The 22,481-nt window shown below is 43.1% G+C and overlaps 1 protein-coding gene across 2 annotated transcripts in view; it reads right to left on the bottom strand.

Annotated features, from left to right (window-relative positions):
• Positions 1 to 22,481, bottom strand: part of Armh3 (armadillo like helical domain containing 3) — a 200,793-nt gene that overhangs the window by 99,914 nt on the left and 78,398 nt on the right. For both annotated transcript variants that reach the window (XM_048439101.3, XM_085694012.2), the window contains one exon: positions 16,170 to 16,258. In XM_048439101.3, the coding sequence (XP_048295058.1) occupies positions 16,170 to 16,258 (89 nt within the window). The remainder of the gene's footprint in view (positions 1 to 16,169; positions 16,259 to 22,481) is intronic.

Raw genomic sequence — 22,481 nt, 5'->3', positions numbered from 1 at the left:
ACACAAGTAATGAATGGATGAACACCAAACAGACTTCATGAACTCACAGGAAACAAGAGAAAGAGAAGGGTAGAACATGAGCTGTAGAGAGAGTCATGACTTTTAAACATATTCAATCCACAATGGCGAAGATGGAGCTCCAGCAGTGGCTGTGTAGCAATTAAAGGGCAGGAAGTCTGGAGGGCAGGAAATGGGAACAACTGTGTTCTTGCAATGGATTACCACTGATTCTGAGTTAGGAATGACAAAGTGATAAAATAGGGAAAAAGAAGAGTAATTCTAGTACAAGTCAACAACCACCTTGCATCTGAATTGCTAAAGACACAGGCAGAGCTGGATAGTGGGGGAGTCCAACATGGGAGGCTTTGGTGTGTGTGAGATGCTTTGTGTGTCATGTGCTACAGAGACCTGTTTACCCTGATGATTCAAGTCACCTATCAATCTCTTGTCCCCCAGAAAGTGAGATAAACCCCTAGAGTCAGTCTGTGGGTTATGATCCTTTGGGAGTAGAAAGACCCTTTCACAGGGGTGTCCTAAGACCATCAGAAAACAAATATTTACATTATGACTCATAACAGCAGCAAAATTACAGTTATGAAGTACCAATGAAAGTAATGTTATGGTCGGAGTCCCCACAACATAAGGAACAATATTAAAGGGTCGCAGCAGTAGGAAGGCTGAGAAGCACTGCCCTAGAGGGTATTTCTTTTTGTTTGTTGAAATGCTGGGGACTGAACCCAGGACAACTCACACACTAGGTGAGTGGCTGAGCTACCGAGCCTGGTCTAGAGGGATGTTCACAGTGAGCTAAGTTGAACAAAGCAACCTTAAACCTGGCTCCAAAAAGTCTATGATGATAAAGACCATGACTCTCTTCAAGAGAGAATGCTCCTTATATCCTATAAATATTGACTTCATACACATAACATCAATTATATGGACACCACTAAACACACACATTCTCTTCCCCTTTCTGCCTTAGTATGAGGGGAGTTCTAAGTCTGAAAGGCTTTGACCTAGCTGAGAAGAAATTTCCAGAAAAAAGATTCTCATTTAATCCAAATTCTCATATTTTAGAAACGAAAAAGACCTACCCTACCCCATTCTCACCCACTGATGGTTAATCAAATTGACAATGAGTCAATTTGACTGCATTTAGAGTCACCATGGAAACACACCTCTTGGTATATCTTATAAGGTATTTCCCGAAAGGTATAACTAAAGAGGGAAGACACAAACTGAATGTGGGTGACAGCATTAGGGGTGAGGTCCTAGACTGAAGAAAAAGAAACAAGAGCATTCATCTCTCTCCCTTTACTAGAGACACATGGAGACTAAATGCCCTACTCCTGCCACTGTGCCTTCTCTACCATGATGGACTGTCTCCCTAAGGAAAACCTTCCTAAGCTGCTCCTCTTCAGAAACTTAGTCATAGCAAAGTAAAATAGCATGCATACCAAATTAGGTAGTGATAAAACTGGGACTAGGGCTGGCCTCCAACTTGGTGTTCTCTGCATCACTGAACAACGGATGAGTCCGAGAGTAAAGGAGCAATCCAAGTGCTGGGATTCCAGGATTATACCACTACACTTGGTACAGTGTCTGTCTCTGCCTCTCCCCCACCAGCTCCTCTTCTATCCCTCCTTCTTTTGCGTGTGTGTAGATACAATGGATACATGCATTTATATCTATGTAGAGGTGCTGTGGGATAACCCTTCTGTACACTACAAATATATGATGCTTTCACTGGTTGGTAATACAAGCCACTTTGGGCTATAGTAAGGCAGAAAATATAGCTACGTAGGAAAGCCAAACTGAATACAGGGAGAGAGAAGTGCAAAGTTGAGAGAGACACAAGCTAGCCACCCAAGAAACAAGATGCCAGCTGACCAGTAAAAGTCATGGTCACGTAACAATACACTGATTAATAGAAATGGGGTTAATTTAAATGTTAAGAGTTAGTTAGTAATAAGCCTGAACCATAGACCAAGCAGTTGTAATTAATATTAAGTCTCTGGGTAATTATTTGTAAGCAGCTACTGGATGGGGCAGGACAGAGAAACCTCTGATGACTTGAGGTTCAAGAGGAACTAGAAGACAGCCTTGGGCATCTGTTCCTCAGGAGCTGTCCACCTCAGTTGTTTGAGACAAGGTCTTTCACTGGGATCTGGAGCTTGTTGGTTAGGCAATGCTGGCTGGTCAGTGACCTCAGGGATCCCCGTTTCTGCCTCCACAGTGTTGGAATTACAAACTTGTGCCATGACATCCAGCTTCTTACAAGGGCGGCTTGTGTTATGTACTGATGAACTCATCTCTTACACACATAATTATCAAGTGAAACTGTTCCTAATTTCCTCACTCAGAGTTGACTTTCAAAATTATGTCCTATACACAGAATATGATTGGATAATGGGCTATACAAGAAGGCAGAGTAACCTTCATTCAAAATCACAACCACAACAAATAAAAGCTGGACAAAAACAATTAATATTCAAGTTTATTCCTCTGCAATTAAGGCATAGACCTTTGCCCAGAGCTTAGATAGCAGGCCAAGGAAAAACCTTATGTCAGGGGCAGTTTCAAGGACAATAGAGAATGGGTAATCAAGCTCTCAATGACAGCACATAAGCAGCACAAAGATTGTGCTGGCTGTTCCTGACTCACCCTCTTCATACAATTCATTTTTAGAAAACTGCCCTTGATCTACTTGTCCACTGAATGCCAGCTAGACACATGACCAGACAAACTGTTCCTAGGATAGCCACAAAAGCAGCAGTACATGGAAGGAAAAATTAAGATAACCACAAAAGACAAAGAGTGGTTATATAAAATTAGTATTGTTAATTAGTCATATGTCTGTGTTTGCAATCAAGTAGGGTACATGTTGTAGCCATTGAGAAGATACAAGAGGCAGAATGTGCTTTTTATTCCTCTTTAGTTTAACCCTTTAATTTATCATGTTTCTCACTGTTAGATAATACTTTTAAAGGAAGCAGGGATGGGGAAGAGTACTCGGCCTTACTACAGGCCTGGCCCTTTTGATACCTGCTCTGAAAGGTTTCCAAAGAACAACTTTATTCTATAGGGACTCAAATGGGTTAAAAGTTTGGTCCAAGCCATGGGTGGTGGCACACTCCTTTAATCTCAGCACTACGGAGGAAGAGGTAGGCAGATCTCTGTGAGTTTGAGGTCAGCCTGGTCTACAGGGTCAGTTCCAGGATAGCTATGGCTGTAAAACTCTGTCTTAAAAAACTAACCAATCAATCAACCAATTGATGAATAAATAAATAAACACCAGCTTCCTCTTCCTCTGAGAGGTGTGAAGTGATCTGTGCAAATGGTTCCCTACTCTATGATCCAGAAAATCATGATAAAGTCAGGAGGTTCAGACCTTTATGGGTTTCACTTTAAGAACATTATGAAGCTGCCCTGCCATCAAAGCCGTGTCCATCTGAGAAGTCACATGTATGAGAAAGATGCCACTGTAAAGAAGCAGTGTCTGTCATTCTGGTTGTGCAACGGTGGAGCTGGGAGGTAAGTGTGTCATTCTGGTTGTACAACAGTGAATCTGGGGGGTAAGTGTGTTATTCTGGTTGTACAACAGTGAAGCTGGGAGGTAAGTTTTCAGGCCCAAGAGTAGAGTTGGACACATACATGTTGGCATTCATCCCCCAAAGTGGGACTTTGCAGTATATGTTTAGCAATACTGAGAGTAACGTAAGGATCTGAATATACAGCCAGGTGAACAAAGCACCCCAGATATGCATTCAAACCTTCAGCGCTTCTTCCCCTATACATGAGCTCCCTTGCCATGCTGCTGCTACTCACTGAAAAGGAAAAAGAAGACAAAAACATACCCCAGAGGAAAGTGAGAAAACAAAAGTCTATGATATAGAAACAAATGAAGCATAAAAGAAATGCAAAGAAAGAAAAGCAAAATACTTCAGTTCATTCAGAATTTCATTAATCATTCCCTTACAAATTAAAGCTGCCATGGAAAAAGTCCTGTAAGTCTCTGTTTTCCAAGTGTTGCGGGACTTCATTCCAGAGGCCCAGGCCACTTGAATTTATACAATCTCAAAACACAAAAGTTTGAAAGCAAGGACTTATGCCAGGGTGGTGTACACACCTTTAATCTCAGCACTCGGGAGTGTTATGGTAAAAATAAAATGCTGCAGGTCCCCAAGTGGCTGCAGAGGACAGCTGGTCCCAGGCAGGAAGCCATGTGGTGGGTGAGAGACAGAGACATCAATAGGCATGCCATGCAGAGAAAGTGGGTATTTATTTAGTGGGTTATGGAGGGGAAAGGAAAAGGGGGAAGGGGAGAAGGGGGGAGGAGAAGTGGGGAGAAGGGAGAAAGGCCTCTTGGGAAAAGAGACAAAAGGAAGCCAAAGGAAAATCTGCTGATGGGAGGGAGTGGGCAGGGCTTGTCTCTTAAAGGGATAGGACAAACCAGACCATTATAGGGAGGCTTGGCTGGCTGGTCAATCAGAGCAACTATCAGACCATGTCTCAAAAACCAAAAAAAAAAAAAAAAAAATGAAAACAGAAAAAAAGGAAAAGGGGTGGGGGCAATGAAGGAACTTAAACAGGCATTTATACACCCATGTTTATAGCAGCATCATTCACCCAGCAAATGTGGGAAGCATCCCAAATGTCCAACAACAGCTGAACAGATAAACAATGGGTTATTTACACACAATAGATTATCATTCTGCCTTAAAATGGAAGGAAAGGGCTGAAGAGGCAGCTCAGCGTTTAAGAATGTTTGTTGCTCTTGAAGAGGATAAAGTTCAGCTCCCAGTATCCATCTCAAGCATATCATAACTGTCTAAACTCCAGTTCCAGAGACCCAACACCCTTTTCAGGTCTCTAATGGTACCTGAACACAAATGTACACACAAATACAGAAAGATAAACACACACACACATATTAACATATATATAGTAATCTTATTTGTTTGTTTGTTTGCTTGCTTGCTTGCTTGTTTTGAGGCAGGGTTTCTCTGTGTAGCCCTGGCTGTCCTGGAACTCACTCTGTAGACCAGGCGGGCCTCAAACTCAGAGATCTGCCTGAATCTGCTTCCCAAGTGCTTGGATGAAAGGGGCGCACCACCATGCAGCTGAAAACAAAGTAATTTTTAAAGAAAGGAAATTATTTTAGTGAAATAAGCTAGTCATAAAAGGTCAAAAGGACAGGTTTAACAAGTTAAGGATATAAGGACTACTTGAATAGTCAGATTCATAGAGACAAAGTAGGCAGTAGCAGTTCATTCACAGTGGAGGTGCTGGCCTGTATCCCAGAACTCAGGAGGTGGAGGCAAAAGGATCAACAGCTCAAGGATGTCTCAGATACACAGTAAATTCAAAGCCAGCCTGGGCCACATGAAACTCATTTTAAAAAGAAAGGAAAAACAACCTCCAAGGTCAGAATCAAAGCTAATCATGCTCTCTAAACACAACAATCCCTATGTAATCTTGAGGGACCCTGAGTTGGATTTCTAGTTTAGCATTTATTAAGCAAGGCTCTAGAGACTAGCTCCAAACACTGTAACCCTAACTGAACAAAAAAGTGTTTGCAATCAAATATTTGTACCCATTAAGTATATTTATATTGGGCTGGGAAGAAGGTTTCAATGCTAAAGTGCTTGCTGTTCTAGCACAAGGATCCGAGCTCAGATCCCCAGCATCACATAAACAAAGAGCCAGGTGCAGCAGCATGTGCCCAGAGCTGGGGAGGCAGAGATCAGTGGGTCCCTGGGGCTTGCTGGCCAGAAACTCTAGCTAAATTGATGAGCTGCATATTCATCGAGAAGCCCTGTCCCTAAAAAATAAAGTGAACAATGTCGACCTCCAGTCTCCATACACACTTGCACACATGACAATAAAGTACATACACATAAGTATGTTTAAACTTAAGAGAAGGAAGTGCTTCTAATGCATTCATTTGTTCATCAGAATGTTGTTTTCCCTAAGAACCCTTGAAATTTTGGGTTCTGGGCTTTTGTCCAGAAACTGGAACCAACTGCTGCCTGTTCTGACACTCTATTGCTTCAGCCTATGTTCCCTTCTAGTGAGTTGTATGAATCGTGTTTAGTAAACAGTGCGACAGCACTGTGCAGAACATACAGTGTGTCCAGGCTCTAGAACATTGAGCCAAGACTAAGTACTGTGGCAATTCCTTAAATCCTAATCAATTCCTGGAGGCAGCAGCAGCCAATCTAGTTTCCAAGGAGAAGGTTCAGTATCGCCCACTGGAAAGTCTTAGCACCTTCCACAGGCTCCCATCACAGAACAGAAACTAAGGCTCTCGATTTGCTGAGCTGTTCTTGGCATTTGTGTGTCCTACACAAGGAGGACTTCCTCCAGATTTGTTTCTATCCTGCTTTGGATCCGGGGGAGGAACAGAAGATAGCAGCAAATTGTGCTGCCATGAGGAGCAGAATGAATAATGGATATAGGAACCTGTCCCACCTGGAGGGCAAGCCAGCAGCAGGGAAAACAAGCCAGCCACAGAAGACACAACTGAATGGTAGCTCAGTCACCTGCCTTAGTGTAAAAGCCAAGTGAATTACATTTAAAAAAAAATTAAAAACAGGAAGGAGAGAGATTCCATTCAAGCACAAATAAAGAAACTGGCCAGACAGCTAGGTGGTGGTGGCACATGCCTTTAATCCCATCATTTGGGAGGCAGAGGCAGGCAGATCTCCAAGTTTAAGGCCAGCTTGGTCTACAGAGTGAGTTCCAGGACAGCTAGGGCTACATGGAGAAACCTTGTCTCAAAAATTAAAAAAAAAAAGTAGAATAAAAAAGAAACTGGTCAAAGAGAGCTTGTCTGTCTGAGCAGCTTTTGTACACAATGAAGAAGAAAGATAAACTGTAAGACAAGACTCAGACCCTATTTTGTAACACTGTATGGAACTAGAATTCAGTGCCACTGAACCCAAATCACAGCCTGTTCATTAGGGAGATGCATAATTTCACAGTGTCCAGTAGACAGGAAATACTGGCATTTCATTTGCTTAAGAGAGAAGTCAAGGAAAAGCTAGAAATAGCATTAACTAAACAAGCTAAAGCCACCAAAATCTTGGAGGCCCCATAAACTCCAACCAATTCCCACATCCCCAGGGAAAATCTTTGGTGATAATTTGTTTGGAAGGGATGTGGTTGGTCAGAGAGAGGAATATAATAAGGTGGGAGGAAACTGGAGCTCAGCCATTCAGTCTGAGGATTTGTGGAGACAAGATCTAGCCCACTTCGGTCTGAGGATTCGGTAGAGGTAAAAAGCCTCTCTACTGGCTGGCTTCTTTATTTCTCTGATCTTTCAGAATTTACCCTGATACCTGACTCCGGGCTTTTACTATTAAGACCAATTAGAAATTACACTACAAAAATCACCAGTGAGTCCCCAGCAACACTGGCAAGTGATCTGCAGGCTCACTGTCAATTGACAGAGTGGTTCAGAAAGGAGTAGAAAGGCAATACCTGACAACAGGACGGTTTTTAATACACTAGACGCCTGTAATGGTATATTATTTGTATTTTGATAAATAAATCATGCCTGAAGACTGGAAGCAAACCTAGAGCCACTAGAGGTCAGGCAGTGGTGACACACACCTTTAACCCCAGTCCTAAGGAGTCATGCCTTTAATCCCAGCACTAGAGGGAAATAAAACGGGAGGAGAGAGAGGCTTAGTCTGCTTAGTCTGTCGTCACCAAGCCTTGGTAGAGGTAAGACTTCCCTAGTGGCTTGGCTGCTTTGCTTTTCTGGTTTTCAGGTTGAAACCCAATATCTTACTCAAGGTTTTTATTATTCATGCTACAGATGTCCTCTCAAAATACAGGTTTCTAATCTTATGTTAGGACACGCGCCCTAGAATCCTAGCTCTTGGGAGGTAATGGAAGGGTAGCAACAGTTCAAGGTCATTTTCAGCTAAATAGTATGTTCAAGTCTGTGTTAAATGAAACCCTGTCTCAAAACAGGAAAAAAAAGAAAAAAAACTTTTTAATTAAAACAACAACAACAAAAAAATGAACTCAACCATTTGTGTGTAAAGCTAAGCACCGCACCAACATGGCAGCAAGAGGATTGAGAATGAAATGAGGCGGCTCTGGGGCTTTAGCTGTGCTCCGAGTGCCCCAGGAGAAGAAAACACAGTCAGTAGCCTGTGCTGCCTAAAGGTTCCACAACCCTCTAGCTGAGCAAAAAAGCAGAGCAAATCTTCCTTTAAATGGAAGTCACACTTCTCCTTTTCCCTAGCTATGAATGTGTATCTTCTGAAAGGGAAGATAATGTTCTCAATCATTTCCCACCCCCCATTTACTTGGGAAAGATACTACCCATCCCCTCTTCATCCTGATGAATCTTTTAAATTAAAGTTCCCAGACTCAGCCTATCTGTGCATCTATAATTCCAGCACTAGGGGAGCTGAGGCAAGAACGTTGCTAACCATGGGAGATAACATGGGCTATATACTGATTCCAGGCAGCCCTGGGTCACCTAGCAGAACCCTGTCTCGAAAATAACTAAAGTGAGGCTGGAGAGACAGCACAGTCGTTAGGAGCACAAGCTGCTCTTCCAGGAGTTGGGTTTCATTCTCAATACACACATGGCAGTTCACAACCTCCAGGAACTCCTGTCCCAGAGGATCTGATGCCCTCTTCTGATTCCACCAGCACTGTGCACACATAATATACAGACTTACATGCAGGCAAAACTCTCATACGCATAAACCTTTTAAATAAAGCAGGTAGTTGTGGCACACGCCTTTAATCTCAGCACTCAGGAGACAGAGGCGGGGGTGGGGGGGGTGGGGGTGGGGGGGGGGTGGGATCTCTGTGAGTTCAAGGCCAGCCTGGTCTACAAGAGATAGTTCAAGGACAGGCTCCAAAGTTACAGAGAAACACTGTCTCAAAAAAACCAAAAGAAAGAAGGAAGGAAGGAAAAAAGGAAGGAAGGGAGGGAGGGAGGGAGGGAGAGAGGGAGGGAGGGAGGGAGGAAGGAAGGAAGGAAGGAAGAAGAAAAACAGAGAGGGAGAGAAAGAGGGGAGAACTCAGAGGAAGAGCGAATGTACCCAGAGCCTAGACGTGGGGAATGTAGGATCCCTATGCAGCTGCCATAACTAAGCAGGTTCAGGAACCTTACCACCTTCAGTTCTTGTTTCCTTTCCTAAACACTGTCTGAGTGGTACTCAAACTCACTCTATGAGATTTAGCAGTCAATGAAACAGACCGTGTTCACATTAACCATCTGCTAATTGGCTCTCTCCCATACAACAGGAAGGCTAACACCAAGATCTGTTTGCCCAGGTGTGGAAAGACAACACCTTACCAAGCTAAGCTCTGTCTCACTTTAGAACTAGTGAACTAATGTCGGCATAGCAACAAAAGCAATCGCTCCTTTCCCACCCATGAACCTGACAAGATGCTGACTGACCTGTGGAAGCTGAGTCCTCTCAATAGGAAGAGCCTTTTTTGCATCAAGAAAAATGGAGAGTGATTGCTGACTCTTTTGCAGCTTTTATGTGAGAATCTTTTTCTCGCTGATTTTTTTCTTTTCTTTTCTTTTTCTTTTTCTTTCTTCTTTTTTCTTTCTTTTTTTTTTTTTTTTTTTGAGGCAGGGTTTCTCTACATAGCCCTGGTCATCCTCGAAGTCACTCTGTAAACCAGGCTGACCTCAAATTCAAGAGATTCACCTGCCTCTGCCTCCCAAGTGCTGAGATGTCTGGCGTATTGATTCCTCTGGACACTGAGCCCCTTGAATTCCATCCTTCCTGGCTCCTCTTCCTGACTGCTGGGATTAGTTTTGACAAGCATGCGCTATTCTTTACCACCTGCATAACCTCTTTCAAACTAAAAGAGGCAATAGCTATGTAAGATGTTCCCTTTGGAGGAAGCTGGGTGAAAGATGTACTTTTATTACTTTGGCAACTTCCTATAAGTCTATAATTACATCAAATTACAGTTTAAAAAATAAACTAAACTAAAAGAAGAAGACAACTAAATGTCCAAAGGTAAGTTTCTACACATCAGGAGAGGCTGCCAAACTGACAAAGCTATTGTCAGGATTGCCAGACAAAGCTATACATCAAATCAGTTTTTCTCTTGAAAAAAATCCAGTCCTCCGTAACACCCACAACATAGTCTCCAACAGGCTCTCAATTTGCACCCTCAAAAGGTTCTTAGCCATGAAGACACAGGTTCTGCCAGCATGAGAAAGCCAGCAGGATCTGGAAAACTGTGATGCTCTCTGGGGCTCCATGTTTCCCAGGAGGTATCTGAAAGGTCAGGCCATGCACAGTTTCCTTTCACAAAGCTGAAAATGCTTGGGATGCTCTTTAGCACAGTGAAGCTGAACAGATTGTTTTGGGGGCTTTGGGACCTTTCTTCTTACAGGGAGGCAAATGTTACCTAGTGATCTACATCTGAACACAGAAGTCGGGAACTCTAAGTTCCAACCACGACTGTTCGGTGTCTGGCTCCATACCCCTTAGTAAGTTTCTTAACCCTCTGCATTTCCACTCCCTTCCCCAATCAATACAGATACAAGTAATGAATGGTTTATCCTGAGACATGGCATAGAGAAAGGGTAAGGACTTCGATCTACACACAAATGCTGAATAAAAAAATGCCAGCATAAATCTGCCTTTAAACCATGTTTTCAGACCGTGGAAGCCACATATTTAGATGCAATCTGCTTTCCCAGTGCCTCTTCTGCCTACAGTTGAAGTAAAATAAGTTGTCTCCAGGAAGCTCTGTGCAAGTCGCTCCCTTTCCAACAGCTCCAAACCTCTCTCTAACCATCCTGCTTATTCTTTGGTGAATAGCTTAGAAGTCACCAAGGTTTCCATTTTCACTTGGTTAAAAGTAATCTGTCCATCTGTGGATGGGAAGAAACACACAAAGAAAAGGGAGTGCTCTGCATTTCCTTTGCACCTCAATGGTTCAAACAAATCTAAGTCAGAGGGTTGATCCTGTCCAAAGATACTGAGAGGCATCACATCAGAAACATTACAGCAATCATGTTACAGGGTTCTCCCATTATTGTTGTTGCTTTAAGGGAGAAACACAACATTGCCATTTGTGGATTTATTTATTCATTCAAATGTTTTCTACGTCCCTATTAAAAGCCATGTAGTGCAGGCTAAAGAGCTAGCTCAGTGGCTAAGAGTGCTTGCTATTCTTTCAGAGGACCCAGGCTCGGGACCCAGAACACACACAATGAAATGGCCCAAAGTGCCATAGGGACAAGCAGGAAGTTAGACACAATGAAGAATATTATCTGTAGCCTCAATAAGTTCAGAGAGAAGCTGAGTGTTGTGGTACATACCTCTAATCCCAGAACTCAGGAGCCAGAGGCAAACTTATGTATTTAGGCCAACCTGGTCTACATAGTGAGTTCCAGGCCAGCCAGCACTACAAAGTGCGGCCCTTAAAAAAAAAAAAGAAAAATCAGAGAGAAGATGCTGCTAAAAGTCCCCATAGGATGCAGTATGATCAGGAAAAAAAAAAAAAGCTTAACTAGACACTAGAATATTCTGTGACAAAATAATTCACTGGGAAGTTATGGAACATAAAATAAGGGTAGTGACTTTTCCATATGAGAGCATGGGAAGCCTCACAGGGTTCAGACACTCCTTAAACTGCATGGAGCATATGTACACACACATGGACAGACACTTTCTGGATACGCAGGGCCCTACTTTCATTCTCGTTTCAAAGAGAAAGAACTGTCTCATTAGGATCTGATCTCCAAACCTCACTTTCTGTCCTCAGAGGGGAGTCTCAGGTAAGCTTTTGCTCAGAGACTGGTATTTGAAGGTCAGAAGAGAGTTCCCAAACTATATCTTGGGGGGAAATGACAGTTCCTAAAAAGAAAGGCAAAGCAACCCCAGGACTTCCTTCTTCCATATTCCAACTGAAGTGAGTTCAGAACGACCTCCTACATGCTCAGATGCCATGGCAACAGCCACTGTACAAATAAGTGGCAGTAGGAAGTGGGTCAGGGCTTATATACGAAAAGCAGGAAGAGGTACCAAGTGGGATTAAGCCCCTAGCTAATACATACAGTTGGCTTTTCCTCTCTAGCATTTTTTGGGGGAATTCATTTCAGGAATTTTCAATATTTCTGACAATTTTACCCCAGAACAAAGAACAAGCCCAGAAATAAAAATCAGCACTCAAGAACAAGGACACTGAACACCCACATTCCAAACACGAAGGCACCTGACCCTACCCGAGTGTCTTCTATAAGCTCAAGGGTTTCTGGTTGTTCAGTCGAACCTTACGTGCCTTACACTCTTATTTATAAATAAAATTCATTTATAATTCATAACACATATATGGGCAAGCATTTTCTACACTGGTATATTTGCCATGATGAGTTTCTCACTCCTCCCTCAAATCCATAAACCTAGAAGCCAAAAGGAAATGAAAACACGGGCATTCCAACATATGAGGGTAGCGCCAGCCAAGGAGTGGGCGGCTCCACCACAGCCACAACTTGTACCCACTGAATGCAATAGCATACGTTACTATGGGCTCCCTCACTGCACTGGATGGAGCGTTGTATTTTGCAGCTTTCCTTAACACCTGCCGTTCTTCATCTCACCGTATACTCCATGTATGAACACACAGAACCACAGTTACAAAAGAGCTCACTTGGTCACTAAAAGAAAAGGAGGGCTCAAAGGGTAAAAGCACTTGACACAAAGCCTGACAGCCTGAGTTCTATCGCTGGGTCCCCCAGTGGCCGGTGATAACTGATTCTAGTAAGTTGTCCTCTTAGCTTCCCAAGCACGGGTGATGTGCAGCAACAGGAAGTAACTAAATGAATGTGACCTTTACAAAAGAAAGGAAGGAAGCTAGCCCTCACTCGGCGGAAGCCTCTAACACAAACATCCACACCTTAGGAACAAGCAGGCATCTTGGCCTCACTAATGATTCTTCTACAACCTCTGTTTGATACACCAACGACCGCAGAACACAAACCAAGATAGCAAGTGATCACGGAGCTGAACATGACAGAAGTTCTCAGTCACGAAGTCAACCAATCAATACATGATAAACAATTGTCTTTTTCTTCATAAGTTACTAACTAGACTGGCAAAATGCCAGGTATAGTTGCATACTCAATCAAAGTCAGCACTTGGGAGGCAGAGGTAGGCAGTGATGGACCAGCCTGACTCCATTTTAAGATTAGAAGCCATCTTTTTCCAAAGTTGAAGTAAGTTCATTCCCATTTTCTGCAAAACTTAAATTTGACCAGGACTTGACCAATTTTCTGGAATTTGACATGTTCCAAAGCCTATACCCTGATCTCCATCCTTATAAAATAAGATGTTCTGACAAAGAAGTTTGAGATGTTCAACCAAGTTCCTACATAACCAAAAATTCACTGAACCCTTGGAAATCCCCTAGTCTTATAGTTTTGGGGGCTATAAATCTACTGTCTCCTATGTGCGATACTACTCTTTCAGGGAGACATCCCTGTCTGACAGAAAATAAAGCTTGCTTAATTTTACTAAAAGAATTTGGGGGCTGGAGAGATGGCTCAGCTGTTAAGAGCATTGCCTGCTCTTCCAAAGGTCCTGAGTTCAATTCCCAGCAACCACATGGTGGCTCACAACCATCTGTAATGAGGTCTGGTGCCCTTTTCTGGCCTGCAGGCATACATGCAGACAGAATACTGTATACATAATAAATAAATAAACAAACAAACAAATAAATATTTTTTTAAAGTATGAATTTAAAAAAAAAGATTTGGGTAATAGCTTTTACCCTTGTTCAGTGGAATTAACAGCAGACTTCTAAATTCAAGATCCGCCTGAGCTATAGAACAAGTTTTAGGATAGTTAGGACTACACAGAGAAACCCTGTCTCGAAAAACCAATAAAAAATAAATAAAAGAATGAATAAATAAAAAGGTGACTATGAACTGTAAGTAAGAAAACAACCGGAAGCCTGAAAAGCCCGAGGACAACAGAAGAAGGCAGAGTAGAGAGCAGTGTGCGACACACAAGGACACAGGACACTGAGTAAAAAGGACCCAGAATGAGGAGGACACGGAGGGCAAGGTGAGAATGATCAAGAAGGAGAAGGAAGTAAAAGTAGACGAGAACCAGAAGCAGCAGGCAACTGTAGCCAGAGAATTGTTAAACACTGCATGCAACTCCATCTCAAACACACACTAACCATTGCCACTTGTTCTACGTCCTATAATTGAACCAAGTACACAAATTTGCACTGTTTTGCATTTTCTTTGACAAGCTAGCTTTCAGAGCTTTATAATTATATTATTATCTACATAAAATAACAAGAGTCCTTTCTGTTATAAAACATTTAGCTGGGTGGCGGTGGAGCACGCCTTTAATCCCAGCACTTGGGAGGCAGAGGCAGGCTGATCTTTGTGAGTTCGAGGCCAGCCTGGTCTACAAGAGCAAGTTCCAGGACAGGCTCCAAAGCTACAGAGAAACCCTGTCTCGAAAAAAAAAAATTATATTCAGCTTACTCAACAAGTGTGGGTGGTGCATGCCTAGAAGTCTAGCCATTTGGGAGGCTGAGGCAGGAAGACTGCTTTCTTTGAGTTCAAGGACAGCCTGGGCTACATAGCAAAACCCAGTGTCAAACAAAACACACACGCACATGCATGCACACATGCAGAAAACTTAACTTGTCAGTTTGATCCCTTCTAATCTCTTCTGACATGCCCTCAATTCCAAACTCTCTTCTAAAGCTCCAACTACAACGGCCACTGCTGCTCTGTTAGTGTGATTCTCTTCCCCTCCCTTCCACCATCACACACAGTAACTGCTTGCTAATCCATTAATTAAAGATCTCTACTTCCCATTATGGAGGACTAAATTTAGAAAGCCAAATTAAGCTGGGAGGAAACCATGTGTCACAACAGGGAGATAAATTCCATAGAAGGGGGCTGGGCTCCTGGCCTGTTTCTTACAGAGCCCCTGACACTAACGACTCTCCTCAGTTCAGAATACAGAGGAGCACCCCACGGGTGGGGCAGCCACTCATCTGTAATCATTGAGAGAAAACTATTATAGCCTCGGGTCACAAAAGCCACAGGACCTATCAGCAAGCAACTGCCTTAGAGAACAAATTTTGCTTTCCCAAAACCTCTAATTTAGTCACACACACAAAAAGGGTGGCAAGCTACCATTAATTGTACCCTTAGAGAAGAGACACTTCCCGCATGCAGAGGTGGCAGTGACTTTACTGGGTTACCAAATGGATATAAAGACAAAAGTAAACATTATAATTTTCTGTTTTGTCTCTGGCCCAGGGGGAGTGGTGCCATCTACATAGTCTGTAAACAGTAATAATGCCAGATGTAACAAAAGAGCAGAGCTTCCCCCATTTCCCCGCCCCATCCCCACCACCTCCTAATGCCATTCCCCCTGAGATTACTCATTTTGAGGAAACACAGCCGTTCCCTACAGTCCATATGCTGCTACCAAATGGAAGTGGATGAGAATCCAAGTTTGCACTGACTCCTCGCTGCTACACAAGGCCAGAATCTTTGAGATTTAAGACATTTTTGTTTGGTTGGTTTTGTTTTTTAAGGGTCTCACTACACAGCACTGAATGACCTGGAATTCACTATGTATCCCAGGTTGGTCTTGATTTCAGAGAGATCTACTTGCTTTTCCCTCCACTGCTGGGATTAAAGGTTTGAACCATTATGCCTGGCTAACAAATTATATCCTCTCCTTAGATTTTTTTTTTTTTTTCCTCAGTGCTAGGGATCAAATCCAGACTCTTATGCTTGTACTCTACCAGATACATCTTTAGCCCTAAAACTCAAGAAACCATCAAAGGCTGAAAAGAAAGAAAGAAAGGAAGAAAGAAAGGAAGGAAGGAAGGAAGGAAGGAAGGAAGAAAGAAAGAAAGGAAGAAAGAAGAGAAGAAAAGAAAAGAAAAGGAAAGAAAGAAAAAAGAAAGAAGAAAAGAAAAGTACAGAGAATGAGAAGGAACAGGAAAGAAAGTGTGGTCCACATAGCATTTGAAATCTAGATTCAAACAAGGCAAAATGTTAAAAATAAATAGTGTGAGCGAAACGGAGTCATCCTAACAAAGCACATGGAATAAAAGTAGTGTGAGTGCAAGCTCATACGAAGCACAGAGAAAGAGAACAGCTCAAGGAGGAGCATTACCTGACCAGAGTTCCCGCCAGGTATAGTGCAGGCGAACTCTACACTTCTTCTGGTAACACAGCAGTTTATGCACGACCTGGACACAGCGCCTGCAGGAAGAAGACAATGGGGTAAGCCTGTGAGCCAGAGCAGTACACCAGTGTTCTTCATTAGGGGGGCCACTCTGCTACGGTCACTAAGACTAAAGGCAAATACATACACATACCAAAAAATGGGATAAGTCTGCCAAATTTTCTGTCTGTCAGTCTGTCACACACACACAATTGGTGCTACCCATCGGGCTACAACTACTTAAGAGGCCTAGAATGAGGGACCACTATCAGCCCTTCCCTCAAGTATCCTTCCTTTCAGGGAGGAGAGAGACATCACAATTATTCCAATGACAGCAAGCATAGCATGTGGGTGGGCATGGTGGTGAATTCCTGTACTCCCAGCACTCAAGTGGCTTAGACTACTTGGGCTCCATAGGGACACCATGACTCAAAACAGGAAAGGGGGTCTGGGGGAAGCAGTACCATGATACTCTTATCAGGAAAGGCACTTGCTGCCAAGTCTGACAAACAGGTTTGATCCCTGGGTCCTACACGGCAGACTGAGAGAAACAACTTCACAGCAAGTGCTCACACGCACAGGCATGGGGTCACACACACAAAATAAATAAATGTTTTTAATTTTTTTTTCTGAAGGAGCTAGAGATATCTCTTCCAGAGGACCTGGGTTCAATTCCTAGCACCCACTACTGTCTGTAACTTCAGTTCCAGGGAACCCCAATATCTTCTGACCTCTCTGGATACTAGGCATGCACGTGGTACAAGTGTACATGCAGACAAAACACCCATACACATAAAAATAATTTTTAATCAAAAAAAAAATAAGAAAGGAATGCACAGGATGTAAAAAATGAAAGATATTAAGCCTCAAGTTCAAATTCAGTTTTGAAGAAATTTAACTTGGGGGCTGAAGAGATGGCTGAGTGATTAAGAGCATTGCCTGCTCTTCCAAAGGTCCTGAGTTCAATTCCCAGCAACCACATGGTGGCTCACAACCATCTGTAATGAGGTCTGGTGCCCTCTTCTGGCCTGCAGACATACACACAGACAGAATATTATATACATAATATATAAATAAATATTTTTAAAAAAGAAATTTAACTTGTAACTAACCTAGTTTGTATTTACATTTAAAATCAGGACTAAAGAGATGGCTCAGCAAGTAGCAAGGCTTGCTGTTCTTCCAAAGGACCTTAATTCAGTCCTTGCACCCACACAGAGCAGCTTACAGCTGTGTGAGACTCCACTTCCAGGATCTGACACCTTCTGGGCTCTAAATGCACTCACACACAATAGACACTCACACCAACACTCGTAAATAAAAATAAGTATTTTAAGTTGAGTTTAAAAAATCAGTTTGGGGAGAGGGGCTTATGGGGAAGCTCTCCTCCCCAGGATGTATCTGAGGCTAACAAGAGACATCTCCCGTGATGGCTGTGTCCGTCCTCCTGCAACAGTCACCCACACAACTGCAAACAATCCCAACGGAACTCTGGATGCTGTGGTAGCTAGAATGACTGCAAACAAGATCTGGAGTCAGCTATGAGGCAAGGTTCCAGGCACTACAAGCCTGAGGGATCAGCTAGATCAGGTGAGCCTGTGAAAGATCATCAGGTTAGCATAATTGGGGTGGGGTATTTAATGGTGAGCTGCACCAGTCCACAGGCGCTGCAAGTAGAGAAAGGGAGCTGAGCACTAAAATTCATGTCTTCCTGTCTGTGAGAGTGATGTTGAGCCTGAAGCACCAAGCTCCTGCTGCCATGCCTTCCTCACTCACCATGACAGCCTATGCCTGAACTCCACGTCAAATGACCTTCCTCAGGTCTCTTCAGAGAATTCTGCACAGCAACAGTTATGTAACTTAGTCTCAGACATAAGACACAAGATTAGAAGGGGACGGCTGAGAAGACTAGCGGGAGAGGAAGGGCGAGAGGGGAGTGGATATGATTGTTATACATTAAATACATGTATGGAAGCATCATAATGAAACCCATTATCATATAACTTAGGCTAAGAGGAACACCAGTTCTGAAGGCAGGCCTGGCGACTCATGCTTATAATCTCAATACTCAGAAGGTGCAGGCAAGAGGAGCATAAGATCAAGGTCATCCTTGGTGACACAGAAAGTTCCAGGTGAGCATGGGCTAGGTGAAACTGTCTCAAAATATAAATAAATAAGCTGGGCAGTGATAGCGCCTGCCCTCAGTCCCAGCACTCAGGAGGCAGAGGCAGGTGGATCTCTGTGAGTTCGAGGTCAGTCTCGTCTACAGAGTGAGTTACAGGACAACCAGAGCTACATGGCAAAAACCTGTCTCAAAAAAAAAAAACAACCAAGAGTTCAAGATCATCTTCACCTACAATAGTACATTTGAGGCCAACTTGTACTACAGAAGATCCTATCTCAAAACAAAGCAAAATAAAACATTGTGTTGTTGTGACACACATAACTGAATGGTCCAGTAATGGGACTATTGATCACTTGTAGCAACTGAAACACAACCAAGTACTTGTTTGGTGGAACTAGGAGTGAATTTGTGTTTGCTCCCTGCACCCCAGGTTGATTTTGTTTTCATACATATACATATGTATGTATGTATGTATACACATATATATATTCATATACACACATATATATGTTTTTGGTTTCGGAGAAGGGCTGTTGTTATTTTTTGACTTTATGAGACAGGGTTTCTCTGTGTAGTCCTGGCTGTCCTGGACTTGCTCTGTTGACCAGGCTGGCCATTAATGACATGCACCATGACACCCAATGGATCTACTCCTGATTCTCCTGTCTCCACCTCCCAAGCACTAGTATTACAATTTTTATGGGGAGTTCGAAATGAAACCCAGGGCTTTACGAACGCTAAGCAAGTATTCTATCAAACTATATCCTCGGCCTGTTTTATTTTGTTGAAATAGGGTCTCATGTAGACCAGGCTAGCCTTGAACTTGATATGTAGCTAAGGGATGAGACTGGGGAAAAAATATAGGTAAAAAATTATGAGGACATGAACAGGAAAGACAACTCCTCAATCAGATTCTGGTTAAAGCCTCACCCCAGCTGAGAAGCAAGAAGTTACTGGCACAGATAATTCTAAACAGGATTAAGGGCCAACTGTGTAGAACCTTGGGAAGGGCCACATTCTACCCCAGATGTTTCTGGAAATCTCAAAATTGATTTTGTTTCAGTGCAGAACTCCTAACTTTCTGCACTCCACTCCTCTGCTCTAGAGGTGACCTCATCCATTGCAAGAAGCACCTAGCATCTCCTTTAGATTCCCAGCAACCCTTTGAAGAACACTGTTTCAAAAGCCACCACACGACACAGCTGGCTACTGAGTCACTATGGCTGTCTCTTAGGGGAGTCCACACTCATGCTCCAGGACACAATGGCTGTCTCTTAGGGGAGTCCACACTCATGCTCCAGGTCACAATGGCTGTCTCTTAGGGGAGTCCACACTCATGCTCCAGGTCACAATGGCTGTCTCTTAGGGAGCTGCAGTGCTGGTAGAACAGTTGTGGATTAAAAGGCAGCAAGGGCTTAAAGAGGACAACACTGAATAAACTGAACTAAGGGTCTCTATTCCCTGGGGTCTCCGGTGACAGTGGAAAGAAACAGAACACTACCAAACTCCTGAGAGGTAAGAGCCAAAGAGACCCAGCGAGAGGAATTAAAGTGCCTAACAGCACACTAAAGGCAACACTAACGTATGTTTACTTAAAATGTAAACTGAATTTAAAGCAGGTGTGGTGGCACATGCTGGTAATCCCAGCCCGAAGGAGGACTGACAAGAGAACAAGGCCAACAAGGACTACATAGAAAATATGAGGCGTGGGACAGGAGAGATGTTTCAGCAGCTAAGCGCGCTGGCTGCTCTTCCAGAGGATTCAGGTTCAATTCCCAGCAACCACGTCAATAACTCTAGTTCCAAGGGGTCCAATACCCTCTTCTGGCCTTCTTGGGAAGTACATGAAAATACATGCAGGTGAAGCATGCACACACACACATAAAATAAATATTTTAAAAAGAAACTATTAGGCCATCCAAAGCTATACTGCAAGACTTCAGTCTCAAAACAACAAAATTTCTGGGCAGTGAGACAGCTCAGCAGTATAAGCACTTTCCAAGCAGGCCTGGTAACCTGAGGTCTATCCCTGAACCATGAAAAGAAAGCATGAAAGCAATGCCACACATCTGTAATCCCAACACTCCTACAGCCAGCAAAGCTGCACATCTGTAATCCCAACACTCCCACAGCCAGCAATGCCGCACATCTGTGATCCCAAGACTCCTACAGCCAGCAATGCCGCACATCTGTAATCCCAACACTCCTACAGCCAGCAATGCCGCACATCTGTAATCCCAACACTCCTACAGCCAGCTGCTATGGGGTAAAGACAGAATTATCCAGATCCTTGTGAGCCAGTAGGCCTGAAGTACACAGTACAATAGAAACGAGAGATTCTGCCTCAACAAGGTAGAAGCAACTCCCTAAAATTGTCTGCTGATTTTCATTTCACCACAATACATACATACCCACATATATTTAGCAGAGAAATATAAAGTAACACATCAGCATATACATCAACAAATTTAAAAAACTTGTTACCACAAAAAAATCTAACCTGTACTGAGACTAACTACCAAGTGATACAAATTCCAAATAAACCATTCTTCCAGTTTCCAAATCATTTTCTTTGTTGGTTTTTATTTTTTGTTGTTGTTTTGGTTTGACTTGTTTGGGGGCTTGTGAGACCAGGCTGGCCTTGAACTCACAAAGATCCTCCTGCCTCTGTCTCACCACCACTGCCTGGCTTCATTTCCTTATTTTTAGAAATGGTAACACGGTCTCATTTATGTGGTGCCATCTGCTGCTGTCTCACCTTCAGAGGATGTGCTTTACACTGCTAGCAGCCCAGCCTGGGGGGTTCTGCTTCCCCAGTGAGTCTGTTGCTGCCACTTTAGCTAGCCCTTTAGGGAGCTTTGGCCAAATCTCTATTGTTCTAATAAAACTCAAGATTCAAAGGCTAGGGTGAACACCTGCGAGCTCAGAGAGTTAGAGAAGCAACTGGCTAACTCTCTCCCTTTATTGCCACCCAGGAAGCCTCTCTCCTTCCACACCGCCCCAACTACAAAACCCATGTTAAGCTCCTTCATGCTACCTCTTGCTAACTACTTGCTAAACCCACCTCTGTGAGCCCAGGTTAATTTAATTAATGCAAATTTAACATCTGTACATGGTTAAACAAATGCAGTATAAACAAATACAACACATCTTTGCCTAGTTAAACAAATATTCTGCAAAAATCTGTTAAATAATAGCCTCATTTGAGCCATGATTTGCCTTAGCCAATCTATAAAACCTATAAATACCTTCATAGAATTGAGTGATTAGTTCACAGCTGCTGGTGCTGCTGCAGCCAACAAGGATGGCTGGGTGCTGCCTGCAAACGACCACTCAGATGCACCATGGTCATGACTGTATGCTAGTACCTCTCATATGAGCTAACCTGGATAAGCATACACCCTCACTACTGTAGACACTACAGAGCAGTGCTGAGATACTTCTTACAGCCCGAATTTGTGCCCCTCACTTGAAGACTATATACAGCACTCCTAAAAGGCTCTCTTGCTGTCTCACAGGCACCTAACAAGTACACTGTTAGCCTTGAGCTCACAATGACTCAGATAGTTACCAAGTATTAAGATAATTTTAACAAGTGCCATGTGCCAAAGAGGGTAAAACGTTTATGATCCCAACACTCAGGAAACTGAGGCAGGAGGCTGGACAGTTTGAGGCCAGCCTGGGTTACGTTGCAAGACTGTCTAAAAAAGAAAAGAAACAAAAACAAATTTAACAACTGTTACATCCTTAAAAATACATACTGGCAAAAGATTCCAAATTTACTGCTTCTTGGGTTGTTTCTCGCATGCACATAGTGGTTCCTAGTCTAAGAAAAGACAGCCCTGCCTTCTCCTAACTTTCCCTTTCTACTGCATCTTTTGTAGGCCCTGTCTCAAAAAAGAAATGGGTTGGGCTTAAGTTTTCCACATAAGAGTGAGTTAAGAAGGTTTATTTTCCTGAATTCATCTCTCCTCAGTCTCAAACTCCGTGGTAACTACAAGAATGGCAACCAGAATCAAGAAGAACAGAAATGAATGTTAGGCTTGGAGGTTCCTCTGCTTGCGCCTCCGGCAAGACTCCTTTCTCCTTGGAGACACCTTTCCTGCCACTGCTGTTCCTACAGCACTCAGACAGAA

The sequence above is a fragment of the Myodes glareolus genome, chromosome 7, assembly GCF_982192425.1.
Source record: "Myodes glareolus chromosome 7, mMyoGla1.1, whole genome shotgun sequence".
Lineage (NCBI taxonomy): Eukaryota > Metazoa > Chordata > Mammalia > Rodentia > Cricetidae > Myodes > Myodes glareolus.
Note: the sequence above shows the minus strand (reverse complement) of the source record. Positions and strands in the feature narration are given on the sequence as shown.